At 51.7% G+C, this 16,967-nt stretch overlaps 9 protein-coding genes across 9 annotated transcripts; 7 read left to right on the top strand and 2 right to left on the bottom strand.

Moving 5' to 3' along the window:
* Nucleotides 1-2,514: 2,514 nt before the first annotated feature.
* TRAVEDRAFT_113006 (uncharacterized protein) lies at nt 2,515-2,823 on the bottom strand (the record flags this gene model as incomplete). The annotated part of the gene is made up of 1 exon (XM_008036130.1): nt 2,515-2,823. The coding sequence occupies one exon, from the start codon at nt 2,821-2,823 to the stop codon at nt 2,515-2,517; it is 309 nt and encodes a 102-aa protein (XP_008034321.1).
* Nucleotides 2,824-4,789: 1,966 nt separating this feature from the next.
* Nucleotides 4,790-5,386, top strand: TRAVEDRAFT_107290 (uncharacterized protein; the record flags this gene model as incomplete). The annotated part of the gene is made up of 1 exon (XM_008036129.1): nt 4,790-5,386. A coding segment is annotated over one exon (597 nt), but the record flags the coding sequence as incomplete, so codon positions are not given.
* Nucleotides 5,387-5,457: 71 nt separating this feature from the next.
* Nucleotides 5,458-6,081, top strand: TRAVEDRAFT_114172 (uncharacterized protein; the record flags this gene model as incomplete). The annotated part of the gene is made up of 1 exon (XM_008036128.1): nt 5,458-6,081. A coding segment is annotated over one exon (624 nt), but the record flags the coding sequence as incomplete, so codon positions are not given.
* A 64-nt stretch (nt 6,082-6,145) lies between these two features.
* On the top strand, nt 6,146-7,531 carry TRAVEDRAFT_114867 (uncharacterized protein; the record flags this gene model as incomplete). Its single annotated transcript, XM_008036127.1, has 2 exons — nt 6,146-6,517; nt 6,575-7,531. Coding segments are annotated over 2 exons (1,329 nt in total), but the record flags the coding sequence as incomplete, so codon positions are not given.
* Nucleotides 7,532-7,643: 112 nt separating this feature from the next.
* On the top strand, nt 7,644-8,774 carry TRAVEDRAFT_113842 (uncharacterized protein; the record flags this gene model as incomplete). Its single annotated transcript, XM_008036126.1, has 1 exon — nt 7,644-8,774. A coding segment is annotated over one exon (1,131 nt), but the record flags the coding sequence as incomplete, so codon positions are not given.
* Nucleotides 8,766-9,323, top strand: TRAVEDRAFT_78000 (uncharacterized protein; the record flags this gene model as incomplete). Its single annotated transcript, XM_008036125.1, has 1 exon — nt 8,766-9,323. A coding segment is annotated over one exon (558 nt), but the record flags the coding sequence as incomplete, so codon positions are not given.
* A 3,193-nt stretch (nt 9,324-12,516) lies between these two features.
* TRAVEDRAFT_114935 (uncharacterized protein) lies at nt 12,517-12,738 on the top strand (the record flags this gene model as incomplete). Its single annotated transcript, XM_008036124.1, has 1 exon — nt 12,517-12,738. One exon carries the CDS (start codon nt 12,517-12,519, stop codon nt 12,736-12,738), a length of 222 nt encoding a protein of 73 aa, XP_008034315.1.
* A 224-nt stretch (nt 12,739-12,962) lies between these two features.
* On the top strand, nt 12,963-13,508 carry TRAVEDRAFT_114655 (uncharacterized protein; the record flags this gene model as incomplete). The annotated part of the gene is made up of 1 exon (XM_008036123.1): nt 12,963-13,508. The coding sequence occupies one exon, from the start codon at nt 12,963-12,965 to the stop codon at nt 13,506-13,508; it is 546 nt and encodes a 181-aa protein (XP_008034314.1).
* Nucleotides 13,509-13,820: 312 nt separating this feature from the next.
* On the bottom strand, nt 13,821-15,805 carry TRAVEDRAFT_17432 (uncharacterized protein; the record flags this gene model as incomplete). The annotated part of the gene is made up of 5 exons (XM_008035269.1): nt 13,821-14,201; nt 14,242-14,481; nt 14,542-14,925; nt 14,979-15,355; nt 15,415-15,805. 5 exons carry the CDS (start codon nt 15,803-15,805, stop codon nt 13,821-13,823), a joined length of 1,773 nt encoding a protein of 590 aa, XP_008033460.1.
* Between the last annotated feature and the right edge of the window lie 1,162 nt (nt 15,806-16,967).

The following is a 16,967-nucleotide window of genomic DNA, read 5'->3' as shown; positions in this document are numbered from 1 at the left end:
CCTGTGGGAAAAAATTACTTACCCATCATTAGCTTTCTGATAGGCGCCACATACAAAATTTTGTAATGTTCACAGGGTTAGGGTTGGATTCCAATAGCACAGCTTAGGGTTAGCCTTAGATCTGTTCTAATCACAATTCTTACCACATCTAAAGCCTCTCCCTGGGTGCTTGTGTAACCCTAGGTTGCACAGCACATCTGCTGCTCACTGCACACTTTGCCTATAGGCTATGCACTGTATCAAAACAGACCCTTAACACACGATATAGTGTAGTTCAAGTACTATACCCCTAGTTTCCTTTTAGAGCCATGATCTGGTAGTAGTATTTGGATGCCACATGCCACTAAGAGAGGCTAGTCAGCTATCAGTTGAGGTATTATGTACTAAAATAGAGGGTCATATCTGTTTTTGTGTGTCATAAGTGATTGATCTGAAAACTATTGTATGCATTCTGGCTTGCAAAAATGGTAAAAATGAAGTATGTCTTGGATTTAGAGTGCAATTTGGAACAGATGGAAACCAAGATAGCACCATGGTGTGCAGCTTGTGAAGAGCTTTTATATATAGTATAGTATGTGCTACATGGATGAGATCTGGTGAAGTAGTAAAGGAAATATCATCATGAAAAGACTGAAATCCAAGTATTTCCTTGATTAACAGACCAATTAAATCTGCTTCAAAACCATGGTAGCACCCTGTTGTAGAGCTTGTAAAGGGCTTTCTGATGATATATAATTTGTGCCATATGGATGAGAACTGGTGAAACAGCTAGGGAAATACTGCCAAAAAGCGCCTGCTTTTCAAAAATTCTTTATAAGTACCATGGGCGCTAGTAGATCGCGCTGGCCCAGCGCGATCTACTAGCGCCCATCGGACTTCACCAAATCACGCTTTGGGCGCTTATTTGGCGGACCAGATCAGGCTTTACAGAGCCTTCTTTCATTAACATTGTCTGGCCATTTCTGCACTATATAATGCATAAAACCCTTGAAAAACATCTCCATTGTATAGAGCTCAGCCAGCAGATTCCAATGGTACATAAATCACCATTTATTGGTAATCAGGGTACCTCATAAAACACAATTCTGTGTATTTTTGTATAACTCTATTGCAACTTGTTGATTATCTGCTGTGAAAGCCAAGCATTCACTACATTTATGACTTTGCATGGGAATATTATCCTACACATTAGAATACACACATTGGAAAAGAGCCAATATCAATAGCATCACAATTGGCAGAATTGTGGGCTTAACACCTGTTTTAGTCTTCTGGTTTGCAGGAGGTCTTGAGTTTTAAACACTACAGAGATAAGATAAAAACTTGTAAGTGTCACCATCAGGTAGAGCTCTTAAATAGCGTTCTGATGGTGTATAACACATATATATTTACCAAAGGAATAGCAGAGGAATCCACCCATCTATGCTTTTGTAGCCCATTTATCAATGATACTAGTCAAATTGAAGCGGAGATTGAATCCTGCCGCCCGGCATACGCCTGGGTCGAAAATCCGACACAGGCATATGCCGTGCGGCACGGTCACGTGACTCTACTGTGACCTGTTTGGCTCCAAGCATCTATGTTTGGCAACCTCACACAATGTTCACCAAATCCAACAAATGTGGGATCACCTGAAAGCTATGGATCAGGAGAATATAATGGGGTTGTTTGTATATTGTTGTGAGCACATCTGAGGGAACTACGGGCCAAATAGACCCCTATAAGTGACAATTGGTCACAATATGTCACTAATGGGGGATTGAAGTGGGTCTAGATCAATGAATTCCTAAGCAACATATGAAGTGTTATATACTGTCAAGTTCAGAAAATTGAGCTCTACACAATGGTGCTATTGGTGGGTTAACAGGATGCCATTTGGAGGCATCAATTGGAGTACAAAGCCATAAATAGATTTCTAGGTCCTGATAATGCAGATTGTATGCAACTATATAGTGTTCATGCTCATTCTGTCATATGCCTGGTCTTACCATCACATCCCAACACACTTTCATTCCATAGCACAGAAGATAGTGGGACCAATGCATCAAATGAACTGTTTGGCAGATCAACACCATAGTCATACCACCATTAGATCCATATTGAAAGTAGCTTTCTGAAGATAGACATTGATCCCATGTTATGGTACAAAATGAGCTAACAGTACACATAATGTATTGCAGTTGGGCTGCCTTCACAAATTTACCAATAATCTGGTGCCTACTGGTCCATATGTCATCAAATGTATATCACCAGAAAGCTATGGATGAGGAGAATCCATATGTGCACACAAAATTCTATCAATGCCACAATTAGCAATAAGTGCTCAATGGCACAGACCTGATGGCATCATTGCCTCACCCACGAGTATTATATACCACCAGATTCAGTTTTTCAATCTCTATTCAATGATGTTGCTGATATATTTGTTAATTGATTCTACAAGGTAGAACAGCCATCATCATTGCAGTAGTATGGCTTGGAAGCCTTCAGAAAGCCACACCTTCCTCCACCTCATCAATCGGATCTGCCAGTCATGGCCCTCTCCACCCAAGTTCCAAGAATGATATCATATTTGTCGATATCTACAACGTCAAAGTATTGCGTTGTTTTAACGGAGCCTACTCTGAGCTCCGCCTGCGCGCCATAGTTGATGCGCGTTTTACTGCCTTTGGTGCCCAGTCGTAAACCAACTGGCTCCTTCAAATCTATCCTATCTGCATGACTGAGATAGGCTAACTCCAGCGTAATGGAGTCCGTCGTGCATCCTGAATTGAACAATGCCAGTGCGACGACATTGTTTACGGATATTTCAGCGCAAAGCATGCACTGAGACTGGATAGTCCTTGCGGGTTGCGCCGCAGGATCCTCTATACGGTGTACTTTATTGTCGTACAGCCATGCCTGCTTGTAGCCCTTCGTGGGGGCTACTGCCATGGTATGGAACTGGAGAGGTTCGATTTCCTCTCCTATTGGTGCAATGCGCATAGCACCAAAATAGTCCCCATCGTCGTCTCCTGACGACTGGTACAATTTGCCTTCAGGATCGTATTGAGATCCCTCCAGGTCGTTGTCCGATGACGGATATACCCCGTCATCCTTTTCGTCCACTCCTTCGATAGCGTCTTCTTGCGCTTCTACTACGTCCCCAGCTCCGTCAGCAGCTGGGTCATTCTCAGGTACACCAGGATCGTCTTCCTGGTCCGAGTTATCGTTAATAACTCGTTGCGCGAACAAGCGTTGTCCTGACGCTGGTTTCTTCCCGAAGTTAGGACACTTCGGGTCGCTCGCAAAGTGGCCTATCTGACCGCAGTTGTAGCACTTTAAAGGAGCCTTCTGTGATCAGTCGACCCTGACCACAGAAGCAGACTGCGGTCCCGAATGTGCCTGGTTTGGCGCATTCGCACTTCGATTTCCACTCGAAGGCTTCTTAAAGCTTGACGTAGCTTTATAGTTTGGGTTACGCTGTGGTGGAGCGGAACTGGACGACTTCTTCATGGTCGTCCGCACGCCTGGGTGTGGGCGTGCTTCCCCCGATGTTTTCGGGGTGGTACTCGAGGAATTGCCAGTACGGGTAAGTTCCCGTGCCTGTTTCCTCGCAGTCATGGCTTGAGAACTCTGTTCAATTGCATACGCAGCTTGGTATAGCTGCGTGATGTCGGTCTCGTACGGCGATAGACCATTTAACACGGTCATGACCTGCACGATGTCATCGGGCAGCGCGCTGATGAATTTACTACGCAACTGGTATGGCGTAGGTCGTTCCCAGAGTCGGATCGACGTGTAGAGTAGCCGTTCATACAGTGCGGCTACTCCGCCTTCACTGGCTTTGTACTTCAGCGAAGCATACTGTTGCTCCGCCCTCAGGTTCAGGTCCTTGTGGATGAACCTGCGGTACATGGCTATTACAACTTCTTCGAATAGCCAGTCCTTCTTTTCCCTAGAAGGGGACTGTACAGTGTTGTACAGCCAGTTAGCGGCTTCCCCGCTAACAGCTTGCCCAAGAATGCGGACACGCTCTCGATCCAATTCAGGACCCATGATCCTGAGCGTGTTGAAGTACTTGAGTAGGCCCCGTAGCCACACCTTGAGTGCGTCGAGGTCATCCTTCCCGTCGTACGTCTTGGGTGGCGGTAGCTTCGCCACCTTGAGGTACGCAGGGGGATCCCCGATGGACGTAGGGCCCACCATTTCGTCTATCATCTGCAGTAGATGATTGATAGTAATACTATCACGAGGTCCATAAGCGGGCCCCGTGTAGACTATGTCATTATTCTGACCCGCGGGTGCGGTCAGAGGTTCCCATCCAACATGAGTGGATAGTCCCATAGATCGGCGTGGATTACACCAATCCCGTGTGTGATCTGCGCGGCCTGTACGATACACAGGCCCTTGAGATGCGGACATATGCGCGGTGTGAGGTTCCTGCGCTCCCATGTGCGCACCCGAATCCAATGGGTGCGTTGTAGCCCTCGACCCGTATCGATGATCGAAAGCTACATTCTGCGGTGCTTGCGGAACGTCCTCTGGGGGTAAAAGCCCCGCATTGTGAATCCGCTGCTCACAAAAAGTCAGACCATATGAGATCACTGCACGAGCTATTAAACACTTCAAATCAGGAGGCAAAGTACTTGGTATAGGCCAATCTGCAGAGCCGGAGAGTTTATATCACAATCCTCAGCTGTATCCTCAGATGTTCCCATGGTTATTCCCATATGGCCTAGGTGGACTGAACAATTCTGCAAGCGGGTGTCGACCCATTTCTGAGGAGCGAAGAAAGCAACAGCTTCTGATGTACCATGATAAGCGCTTTCAACTAGAACCATTGTTTCCACTGGTTGCATTAAACCATGAGCAGATCAAGAAATCCACCACAGCAGGATATTTGTTGGCAGACAAGAGCAAGTTTGGTGAAATAGCTAACAGGCTTCTGAACATCAAAGACTCGACCTTGGCAGACATTATTCAGCGGCTAAGCACAGGATCTATGAAACCAGAGACTGAAGATGAAAAGGCTTGCTTCAAAATATTGAATGACCTAGATCACATCAATTATAAGGTGCAGGGGTCTATCACAAGCAAGAAATATATGCGCAATGAAATATGGTCACTGGTCTCCTACCTCGGTGCTCCTTCCTGGTTTGTGACCTTTGCTCCTGCTGATGTCAAGCACCCTGTGGCTTTGTATTTTGCAGACACTGATCTGAAATTTGTACCTGAGTTCAGAGACAAGAATGAGCGCCTGCGGTTGATTGCAAATAACCCAGTGGCGGGTGCACGCTTCTTCAAAATGATGGTGGATCTATTTATCAAGCATGTTCTTGGGGTGGGATTGGATCGACCAGGGCTGTATGGCGAAACATCAGGATATTATGGGACAGTGGAACAACAGGGGCGACTGACACTGCACATGCACATGCTTATCTGGATTAAAAAGTCCCTTACACCCCAGGAAATTTGGACTTCCAGAAGGCCATGGTGGAATATCTAGAGAGTGTGCACATGGGTGAATTCATGACAGGCAGCATGGAGAGCGTCAAGCAGAAAATAGCAAAGGAAGACCACAAAAATCCATCCAGAGTCCCACCCACAGAGACATTGCCAGAGCCACCACCCAGAAAGTGCGACCACTCTACCAAAGCAGACTGTGATCAGTGTCAGAAGCATGCATCCTGGTGGACCAGATTCAAGCAGACAGTGGATGAAATATTGTATCTGTCGAACAGGCATACATGCCGGGCATCCTCAAAGAAAGACAAGGCTGATCTGGATAAATCTGACAAACCTGAATTTGATAATCGAGGCTGTACAGACAAAAATGGAAATTGCAAAGCCCGGTTCCCCAGAGAGACCCATCCAGAGACTGTGGTAGACCCAAGCACAGGTGCACTTATCATGAAGAAGGGAGAGGCATGGATCAACACCATCACCCACGCAGTCACCTATCTCATGCGCGGGAACACTGATGTCACTTCTCTGCTGTCGGGCACTGCCATCAAGTCTGTCATAGCCTATGTTGCTGATTACATAACAAAAACCCCACTTAGAACCCATGTGATGAAAGTCTATCCAGCAGGTGTTTGAGCGCAATGTGGAGCTGTTAGGCAGTCAAAAGTCTACCAAAGAGAAGGCTCGGTCACTGATTACCAAGATAGTGAACTCACTCACTGCATGCTCTGAAATTGGTGGACCCATGGCAGCCATGTATTTGCTCAAGCATCCAGACCACTACAAAAGTCACAAATTCCGCACCTGCTTCTGGAGAGGATATGTGTATGAGGTTATGCATGCATGGGAGGACTCTGCCAAGATTGCCGAGGAAGGGACCACCAAAGTCATGCTCGGACTTTCAGGAACATCCAAGCGCATCATAGCACTGTCACCTGTGCAGGACTATATATGGCGGCCCACTGAGTATGAGCACATGTCACTATACGACTGGGTCAGACTGGCAGACAAGCAGCGGATCAAGCACGGTAAAAAGGGCCCCAAGAAATCTGAGGAGCATATTGATGAGCCAGTAGATGTGGACTCGGAGTTTGAGGACAACTATGATATCAGTGATGCAGAATTGAAGGGTGCTGGAGCCAATGAAGAAGAAGAATCGGAGGATGAACTCTTGCTCACAAAGACATCAAACCAGGAGCTTGAAGCGGATAGCGCACCTAAGCCCAAGAAATCCAGGTCAAAATATGTGCAGTTCCATGAGAATCATCCACAGTATAACACCCATCATGTGAAGCTGCTGGATGAGTCTGAGGCATATGTTCCCAACTTCATTTGTGGCTCACTTCCCAGGAGAGATGCAGGCAACCTTGAACAGTATTGCATGACCATGCTCACACTCTTCAAGCCTTGGCGCACTGGGCAGGATCTGAGACCAAGCCAGGATGTGCTCTGGGATGATGTGTTCAATGGCCATTCATTCACAGAGCGGCAGCTGGAGGTCATGAAATTCTTCCATATCAAATATGAGTGCAATGATGCCAGGGACGACTTGTTTGCAGCTCGCAAAAAGGGAAAGACTGGTCCTTCACCATTCAACATGGATAATGCCACCCTGGATGACCTGGACACTCAGTATTATAATGATGATGGGGAGCTCAACATCAGTGAGATTGAGGAGATGGTGCTGCGGACCAACGACTGGACAGAGCTGAGCAATGCAGAAATAAGCAGACGCACACAAATGCTGCAGGCCGAACAAATCATCCAGGCTTCAGGCTGGCTAGATCCCATGAAAGAGAAGAACAGTTCTGAACTGCCATCAAAGTTCAACAGCAAGGAAGATATGAGCTCTGCAGACTGGAAGAATGTGCTTGCTGCCAAGCGCCAAGAGATACTGGATGCCAGAGATGCCCAGGCTGCACTGAAGAAACCTGCCAATGCGAGTACTCACCCAGTCAATGATGAAGTCAACAAGGTCAAGGTTGTTGATAGGTCATACTATATGAGCAAAGCATTCAAGGCACAGGACCAGGAGGCTCAGGCGCTCATTGACACCACTGCCACTTACACAAAATGCATCCTCTGACTCTGTGGCCACCCTGCTCCAAGTGCGTGCTCGCCTGCAGAATGTGGAGTACATGTTCATTGATGAGATCAGCACGGTTGACTGTGGAAGTGTGTATACTATTTGTGCAAAGATGTGTGCAGCACTGAAGAATGATGGGGCACCCTTTGGTGGGATCAACATGATTTTTGCAGGAGACTTTGCACAGCTGCCCCCAGCCATGAGTGGAAATGCACTGTACTCGCACAAAGTTGGACGTGTCATCCACCGCACCCACAGTCATGCACACCAGCAGGCATCCATTGGCAAGGCATTGTGGCATCAATTCACCACTGTGGTTATTCTGCGCGAGAACATGAGACAGCGGTCACAGGGTGCCAATGATGCCAAGCTCAGGACAGCTCTAGAGAATCTGAGATACAAGTCATGCACACCTGAGGATGTCAAGCTTCTGCAGTCACGTGTTGCAGGACGTGGTCCAGGTAGACCCAAGTTGAACCAGCCATGCTTCCGCAATGTGTCTATTATTACTGCATGGAACACACACAGAGATAAAATCAATGAACTGGGATGTGAGAGGTTTGCAAGGCAAAATGGCCAGCCATTGACTACATTTTATTCTGTGGACAAGCTCTCAGCCAATGGAGATGACAATGCAACCAAAAAGCAGCGCAGACAGACCATGAACCCTCGAAGGTCCACCAATATTCTCAGTGCTGAGCTCCAGGATTGTCTGTGGAATTTGTCACACACCCTCACTGACCATCTGCCAGGCAAATTGACTCTGTGTGTGGGCATGCCAGTGATGATCAAGATCAATGAAGCGACTGAATGCTGTGTGACCAATGGAGCAGAGGGTGTGGTTGTTGGCTGGAAGTCCAGACCTATCAGCGAGGACAAGGAAACCCTTGAAACACTGTTTGTCAAGCTCACTGCTGCGCCTACCACTGTGAAATTGGATGGATTGCCAGAGAATGTAGTGCCCATCAGCCACCAGTCACGCAAGATCAGGTGCAAGATGCCCAATGGAAATTTCCTGTCCATTTCCCGTGACCAAGTGTCAGTCATTCCCAACTTTGCCATGACAGACTTTGGATCCCAGGGACGTACCCGGCCACATAATGTGTGTGATTTGCAAAATTGCCGCTCTCACCAGTCAATCTACACATGCTTGTCCAGAGGATCTACATACAATGGGACTATTATTGTGCAGCCATTTGACCCAAGAAAGTTGACTGGTGGAATATCTGGGAGTCTGCGTCAGGAGTTCAGAGAGCTTGAGCTGCTGGATGAAATCACCAAGCTGCGCTACCTGGGCAAGATCTCACCCAAAGTGACAGGCATTACTCGCAATGGGCTTGTTCATTCATTCAGAAAGTGGAAGGGGGAGAAGTTCATGCCAAAGACAATGCACAGGGCCTTAACATGGAATATTGGTGATCCATTCCCAATTGAAGACATACAGGCAGATGCTCCATGGCAGATGGTCGAGAAGGCAAAGCCTAAAGACAGGAAGCAGCCCAAACCAGATCTACCTGATCAGCCAAAGAAGACAGCTGGATATGTTGCAGCCAAGGGCACACAAGCATTGTCAGTTGTGAGCAATACAGTGGACAAGAAGTCAGTGAAGCGTAAGCGAGAGGATGACTGTGATGCAGGGGGTGCCAAGAAGCCTCGTGGTGAACAGGTGCATGCTGCGGTCAATTTCATTGGGTTCAAGTGGGACAATGCCAACTACAGCTGTGCTTATGACAGTCTTCTGACTATTTTGCTGTCAGTCTGCACAGAGTGTAAGCAACAGTGGCAGACACACCGCAGATCACCCCCAGTTTTGTTTCGGATGAAAGCGGGGTGAAAGCGAGTTATGTAGGCAATATGTAGCTTTCACATTTGAGGGATGAATTCATTGGTGATGTGCCCGCAACACATCCGGCCCCTGCCTAATCGGGGAGGGGAAGGCCCGTTCCGGCGTGGTAAATAGGCGCGCGAAACTTAGCTTCACTCCTCGTTGATCAGCCTGCGCACGCGACATCCGACGATTTCCTGCTATTCTCAACCCCTCCACTCAGCGTTCTCTGCAGCCCTCTCGATGCCTAAAGCCGCTCGACTTGATTCTCTGATTCGCCGACCGTGCACCTGTCCCGCTTGCGCTGCCTGTCGACTACCTCAATATCACACCGAGGACATCATCACCTCTCATCTCAAGGGAGCTGAACGACTCAGGGCCCGGCATGCTCGCGCTCCACCAATCCCTCGCGCTGGAGTAGTAGAGGGAGGGGAGGACAGCTTCAATGACTCTGGTGTGTTCTTGTTTCCAGAGGTCCCGCTTGAAGCCGTGCGCTTGCCTACACCTGACATGCCTGATCTCGTGAATGGGGCCCCCGGGTCTCCTGCTCTTCCTGTCTGGGATGGTGCATCACTCTCATATGCTGGCTCCCCTGAACCTGCTCGAGGGCGATCTCACTCGGTCCGCCTGCAGTCAAGGGAGCCGTCCGGACGTCCATCACGTTCACATTCTCACTCTCCCGCTCGGTCTTACTCTCCCACTCGCGCTCGCTCTGCTGCTCAGTCTCAGTCTCCCGCTCCTGCTCGTTCTCGCTCGAATTCTGCTCGGTCTCGTTCTCAGTCTCGTTCTCGCTCTCGTTCTCGTTCTCGGTCTCGGCCTTGGGCCCGCTCGTTGTCCTACGGCTCGTCTCGCCCTGCTATACGCTCTGTGTCTCCGGACCGCCCGGATGCTGGCAACGCGGTCCCCCCCTTGCGCTCTCCCAGCCCGGCCGCGGCGGACGTGGAGGACGGCATTGACATCTCTAACGATGCCCTATTTGCCAACAACGAAGACATCTTCGACAAGATAATGGAGGATGCCGAGGATGACCAGGCGAACATCTACAGCCATGTCCACGGGCGTCCACCAGCGCTGTCCGAGCATCCACTGATCCGGGATGCCTACGTCCAAGTATACTTAGCCAACGCCGTCCACGGAGCCACAAAGGAGCTATGCAAGCACATGCTGGACGGATACCATGCGACACTCACGGCTCTACGGACCACTGCAGGGTATGAGGTTGGTGGGCTTGACACCATGGCTCGGACCCTCCGCACGGTGATTCGTCGCCTCGGTGTTGATCCGGATCGGTATATCACCTTCTACTTCGTCTGTAATGTATGCTGGGATCAACATCATCCCTCGCGGCTATATGGTATGGCAGGGCCTTCGTGTACACAGGACGGTTGCTCTGGGGTCCTCTATGAGAACAAGATCATGTCGGATGGCAAGACCAAGCGCATACCAGTGAAAGTCATCCCTACCACCGCCCTCATCCACTCCCTCTTACGCATCGCTTCGCGGCCAGGCAAATTGGAGGACTGGAACGCGTGGCGCGGCGAGGGGGAGGAGCCACGTCGGACTCCTCCGATATTGGGCGATGATTGGCCCGGCTGGGCTGATCCGAACTACCGCATGTACGATATCATGGACGGATGGAGGTGGCGTACGATCGCCGCCGGACTGCAACGACGTCGAGGGGGCGAATGGGGCATCGAGGATGCTGATGTGGACGACATCCACCAGCAATTTGTCTCCCTGCCCAACGGCCTGGTCCTACAAATCAATATTGACTGGTATGTTCCAGCTTTGTTTCAAGATGTCGCTCATGCAACCACAGGTTCCGGGCAATGAAGCGGGGTGGGTATTCCGTGGGTGCAGTCTACATAACAGTCTGCAACAATCCTCGCGGTGTCCGGTTCCGCCGCGAGGAAACGATCCTGTATTGCGTGATACCAGGTCCGACTGAGCCTACGACGGAGCACCTCAATAGCATCCTACGCCCATTGATCAAAGAGCTACGGAAGCTGTATGATGGTGCGTAAATCAGGCTCGCTCCCTTGTATATGTGGGAAAATGCTAACTATTTGTGGCCACAGGCGTATTATTTCAGATTTCTGAGGACGCTGATCCAGAGCCGCTGCACGCGTACCTCAACAACATCACATGCGACCTACCTGCAACCCACAAACTCAACGGCTTGCGCGCTCACTCATGTGAGACGTTCATGTGCGACGTCTGTGAGGCCACATTCAGCTCGCTCGTAAATCCGGAATGTTACGATCCCACAAGTAAGCACGCTCGGTGCTTCAAGGTGTCCCACGTACAGGTGGATAACACAGTCCCACAGGATTCAAATATCGGGACGATTGGCGCTTCCTGCGATACGCCTTTCTGTCCCGCGACGAGGAACCAGAAAACCGCGAGGAGATTCTGAATAAACGCGGCTGCCAATGGGCCATCCTGGACGCGCTGCCGGATTGGCTCCCTTGGCGCGATTCGCCGCCCGATTTCATGCATGCTGCATATCTAGGTACACGATCTTCATATATGCGTCCACATATGCACTGACACCATATGTGCGGCTCAGGCGAGACCAAGCATGTCATCCAGTCAATTCTGTACAAGGGTGGTATGTTCACACAGCGCAACCGCCGCGACAAGCCGCTCGAGAAAATAGAATCTTTTCTCGAGAGCATTTGGTGGCCCGCATCCGTGTCGCGGCCACCGGTCGGGGTAAGTCATCGGACATATGACCAGTGTTGCGAGATCTGATCACTTCAAGATCATCACTGGAGGCACCGGTAAGGCTGATCAATGGCGCAATTTCGTCAGCGTCCTCGTCGTCGCTCTGTATGTTGCCTGGCAGGTGGACGGCAACATACCGAATACCAACGCTCCGCTACCTCGCTCTTCCACCAAGATTGCGAAGGCACGCCTTCGCGTGGAAGAGCTCTTGAACAAACGTCGGCGTGCCGACGTTGCCGCCAACCCCGAGACCACCGCTGCTGACATGGAGGAGCTAGCAGGGCTCCGCATGAGCCGCAATTACCTCCAGCACTTCGAGACGACAATGGAGTGGGCCACCGCCATCCGGATCTACGGCTCTCAGTCCATCAGCGTGGACGAGACGATGCGCGCGGCGGGCTGTCACGAGCGCGCGTGTCAGTCTTGGGCACGCATGTTCTGTCATCTGGTACCGTACTTTCACATCATGATGCACTTCTGGTGGTGGGTGCTTTGTCTGGGGCCTGTCTATGCCTGGTGGTGTTATGCCTACGAGCGCAACAACGGATTCCTCTCGCGGCTTCGCCACAACGGTCACACAGGCGGCGAACTGGAAGGTACCATGATGCGGGGCTGGACCAAAGTAACACTGCTTTACGAGCTTGTGAGTGCCTAGTTCCACAACCTCGGTGTGGACTAAAATACTCGACCGCGGTAAATTAGATCCAGCATCTGGAAGAACTGGGCGATGCGAAGACCGAGCTAGATACGGATGCGATTAACAAGCTCCGCGCCCTCCTTGAGGGCGACTCCTCTGCCAGTGCATCGCAGCGTGGGACCTTGCTTACCATGATAGCTACAATGGCTGCTCAACAAGACATGGGTGAGTGACGCCAGATCATGCTCGCGCACTTAACTGACTGTCCATTGTCCTCAGCAATCATCAAAAGGCCTCGGCAATCTCGCGATGTCAATCTCCGAGAGCTCGGCCTTTACGTCTTGGTGTACAACCATGTGCGAAGCAAATGGGCCGACCGGGTTCAGCTCAAGCCCGACACAGCAACACTGCTCCCAGGGGAGTCTTTCGTCGCAAATGCCGTCAAGTCGCACGCAACGGTGGATGTGTGCGGGCTGCGGTACGGCGCGTCGACCTCGCCGCGCGGCGCGAAGTCTTGTTATGCATACATGGACGGCAGGCAGGCAGTCCGCATTGACTACCTATTCCATATAGTCCACCCGCGTGACGATGCTGTCTCGCCTCCTCTGACCGCCACTTGCGCAGTAGTGCGCCCGTTTCTGCGCGATGACGATCTGCCGGAAATGCCCTGGTCATTACGGTATGCATCAAATACAGCCCGCATCCTCATGCTCATAGATTGTTTGACAGGGCAAGCGACCTGGGCATTGCTACCTGGAGATACGACTCCCTGGGTAGCCAGAGAGTGATAGACGTCCGCTCGCTGTCGGGCCACCTGGCCCTCGCACATGTTGTTCATCAGGAGGTTCCATTGTGGGTGACAATGTCGCTGGACCATGTACGTGTACTTGCCCCTGCTGACTGTGCATTCCCATGCTGCGGAGGCGCTGATGGCCTATTCAGTGTGCGCAGGAACCCGACCAAGATGAGGATGAAATCCTCGCATAATGAGCGGTCATCTGAGATCCGCTGTGCCACGACGGCCAGACATGTCCGGTACTCTACTCTAATGCCCCCTCTAGGCCCTTATGGTCATCTATCACTGCCGCTTCCATGACAATCTAGTGCTGTGCATCTCCCTCTCCCTCTCCCTCTCCCTCTCCCTCGCCCTCTCCGTTGTCCTCATCGTCGCCCTCGGTCCCCCCATCTACATCCCCATCCCCGGCGACCCAGCCACTGATATACTTCAGGCTGGCAAACTTCCGCCCGTGCGCAGACTTGAGCCAGGCTGGATCGACCATCTCGAGGGGTATCTTGGTCACTGGGATCTCGCCCGGCTTCTGGTTCTTCCTCTGGCGCACGACGGGCAGTACAGAGTCGGAGGTCGCTTTGTCTTCACCGCGGATGCGGGCATGGTGCGTCGTGCCGTTGCAGTTGTCCTCCTCATCCTCAACGTGGGCAGCCTCGATGAATTCATCTACGGTGTCGAGGTGCGGCGTGATCTGTGATCCAAACATAGTCAGAACTCGATGAGAACAGTACTTCCTTGCCTCCTACCCCTGCCTTGCGATACGCAGGTGCGCGCTTCTTCCACGGCTTCGAGCGCGATCCTGACGTCTTGAGAACCACAGGTTGTGCCCCAGCATCTTGGTGCACAACCAACGCTGGCCCACCCGCATCAGACTCGTCGGTGGACTGGTACTGCCACAGGAAAACCCAGTCGTAAGACTCGTCCATGAGCTCCGGAACCTGGTCGCGGTAGAGGAGACGCTCGGAAGCTTTCTGAGGATGCGAGCATATCAGGTGAGTGTGTACGCCTGCATATCCAAACCAAATGCTCACTGTATGCTTCCGCGCGCGACGCCTGTTCGCAATCTTGATCTTCAGACGCGTCTCTGCGTCCTTGTCACGCTGATCGCGGTACCGCTTGGCCCAGGTGTTGAAGCTTGTGCTCAGCCCTTTCTCGACGAGGTCCGCGGGCAAGACGTCAAGCATCTGTTGCGACAAGGACGTCGACCATCTACGTCCGTCCTGCTTTACTTTCTGGATGGCCTCGAGCGACCAACCTTCACGGTTAGCTTCCCAACCGTCGTCCCACCGGGGGCGTAAGAGTCGGTTTGGGTCGTTGTCGTCCTCGGTGGTCCAGAAGCCCTGCTTCAGTGGAGTAGGAGGCTTTGCCTTCTTCGTAACACCCAGAAGTCCGACGAACACGGCGCGGATAACGGCCTGTAAATGGTGTGAGTGGTTTGCCCCTACTAGTCGAGGCTAGCAACGCTCACAAAGAATGAGCTGCTCCTCAGCTCCTCCGCGGTCGCGTTCGCGCCCGCTTCGAGTTCGCTCATTGCGTACGCGAGGTTCGGCTGTTCATCAGCTGCGCATACCCCATCCCGTGCCCCCTCCAGGAATTGAAGCGACGCGTTTTCCACGGCGTCTTCCAATGCCCTCAAGCGGCCGTGGTGGTTGTCGGCCCGTTGGACTAGGCCATCGATGTCCTCGCGGACCTCGGACATCTCAATCTCACCCTTGTCGGTGTTGGTCAACAGCTGCGACTGACCCCCCTGGAGTTTCTTCATGGCGGTGTCCATGCCGGCGACCTGAGACTCAAGACGGTCGATGGTGGTACGCAGCTGCAGCACGATGTCCACAAGGCGTCGGTCTGACAACGCTGGTGAGCACGGTTACAACATCGCGTCGCGCGGCTCATGGTCTGCTCACTGCTTGCGCTTCCTCCATCGCCCAACCCCAACAGGTCCTGGTTCGCAATGGGCGCACTAAGATCCCCGGCAGTTGTAGTCGCTCGCTGACGCGTGGTCGTACGAGTAGCACCGGCGGTCGCGCGGGGCGTCGCAGCGCGCGAACCCGCACCTGAAGTCGTCGTCGGGCCTGGGGTAGCCGTGCCCGACGGCGCGCGTGGGGTAGCTGCGCCGGAAGTCATGCCGCCAGGTGAGTCGTTGCGAGCTCCGAGGGTGCGCCTCTGCAGCTGGGTGACAAAGTTTGTAGGCAAGTTGAAGCCGCCTTTCGTCATCTCTCCACGCGGCTTCTTCGATGCAGCCGGGGCACTGCTGGGAGACGGGGGCTCGTGTGTGTGCGCGGCGGAGGTTGGCATTGCTTTGGACGGGGGAGGGAGTTGGAGGGTTGGTCTAGGAGGTGGGCGACTTTTCGTGTCCGTCCACGGCGGTCTTATACATCGCTGACGACGTTCTTGCCTTCTATCTAGCTTGCTGTCACTTGCTGAGAGGAGTACTTGCATCGGTGGATGTCAAGCGCGACCGCGCGCAACGGGGGGCGCGATCGCGCATGGCCCACCTGGGTAGGGTACCTCGCAGCGCAGGTGGACGCGCGCGAACGCGCATTGGGCGGTCGTAACTTGGTACCAGTAATATTGTATGTATTCACGCTATGTAGAGGTTATCCATGTGTCGCACAAGCTCTGCTATGATGCGCGAGAGGAGGGGGATCCAGAATGGGACGGACGGCGGGGTACCATCAGCGCGGGCGCTAACAAATCTGCCACGAAAGGATCGTAAATGCAGGTTCTGTGACCGATTAGTGCCGCTTTTGTGTGAAGACAAATCCGCCACATATCCGGCCCGAAAGTCACTTTCAGAGCGTTTTCGGCCCAAACAAATCTGGTCTGATCTGCGGTGACAACGGTACCTGAGCAGAATGCATTATTGTCAAAGCTTACTGGTCACTTCAGTGGCAATTCTGATGACATAATCAGCTACACAGCCACTATCAGGCAGTCAGTCAGGGATATTCTCCATGCTCAGGATCCAGTCACATATCCTAATGGCCCAGTGGGAACGGACATCTATGCCCTTGTGCGTGAACTATTGAAGGCTTCTGAAGACACTCAGTCCCAGTATTATTCCTGTCAATCCTGCCATTATTCCAGCGAGTCTGAGGGTGCATGCAATATTCTGTGGGACACATCCAAGCAGATCTGGAAGAACAGCCTGTACAAGGGAGGGTCATACAAGGGTCAGAGTGTGACTGCCTGGATGGGTGCCATCTTCAATCAGAAGACTTCTCAGATGTGTCCCCAGTGTGAGCGCACACTCCATCAATGCATCAGATATGATGAGCCTCCAGCATTCATAGCACTGAATATTCACAACATCAAGGCAGACATTTGCACTGAAGTCACACTGCCTGATCATCCTGAGCGGTATAGGCTGTGTGGTCTGATCTACTTTGGAAAATTCCACTTCACATGCCGTGTTGTGGACAGGCATGGTGATGTGTGGTTCCATGATGGGATGAAG

The sequence above is a fragment of the Trametes versicolor genome (genome assembly GCF_000271585.1).
Source record: "Trametes versicolor FP-101664 SS1 unplaced genomic scaffold TRAVEscaffold_2, whole genome shotgun sequence".
Classification (NCBI taxonomy): domain Eukaryota; kingdom Fungi; phylum Basidiomycota; class Agaricomycetes; order Polyporales; family Polyporaceae; genus Trametes; species Trametes versicolor.
The sequence above is the reverse complement of the archived record's forward strand: the minus strand, read 5'-3'. Positions and strand labels throughout refer to the sequence as shown.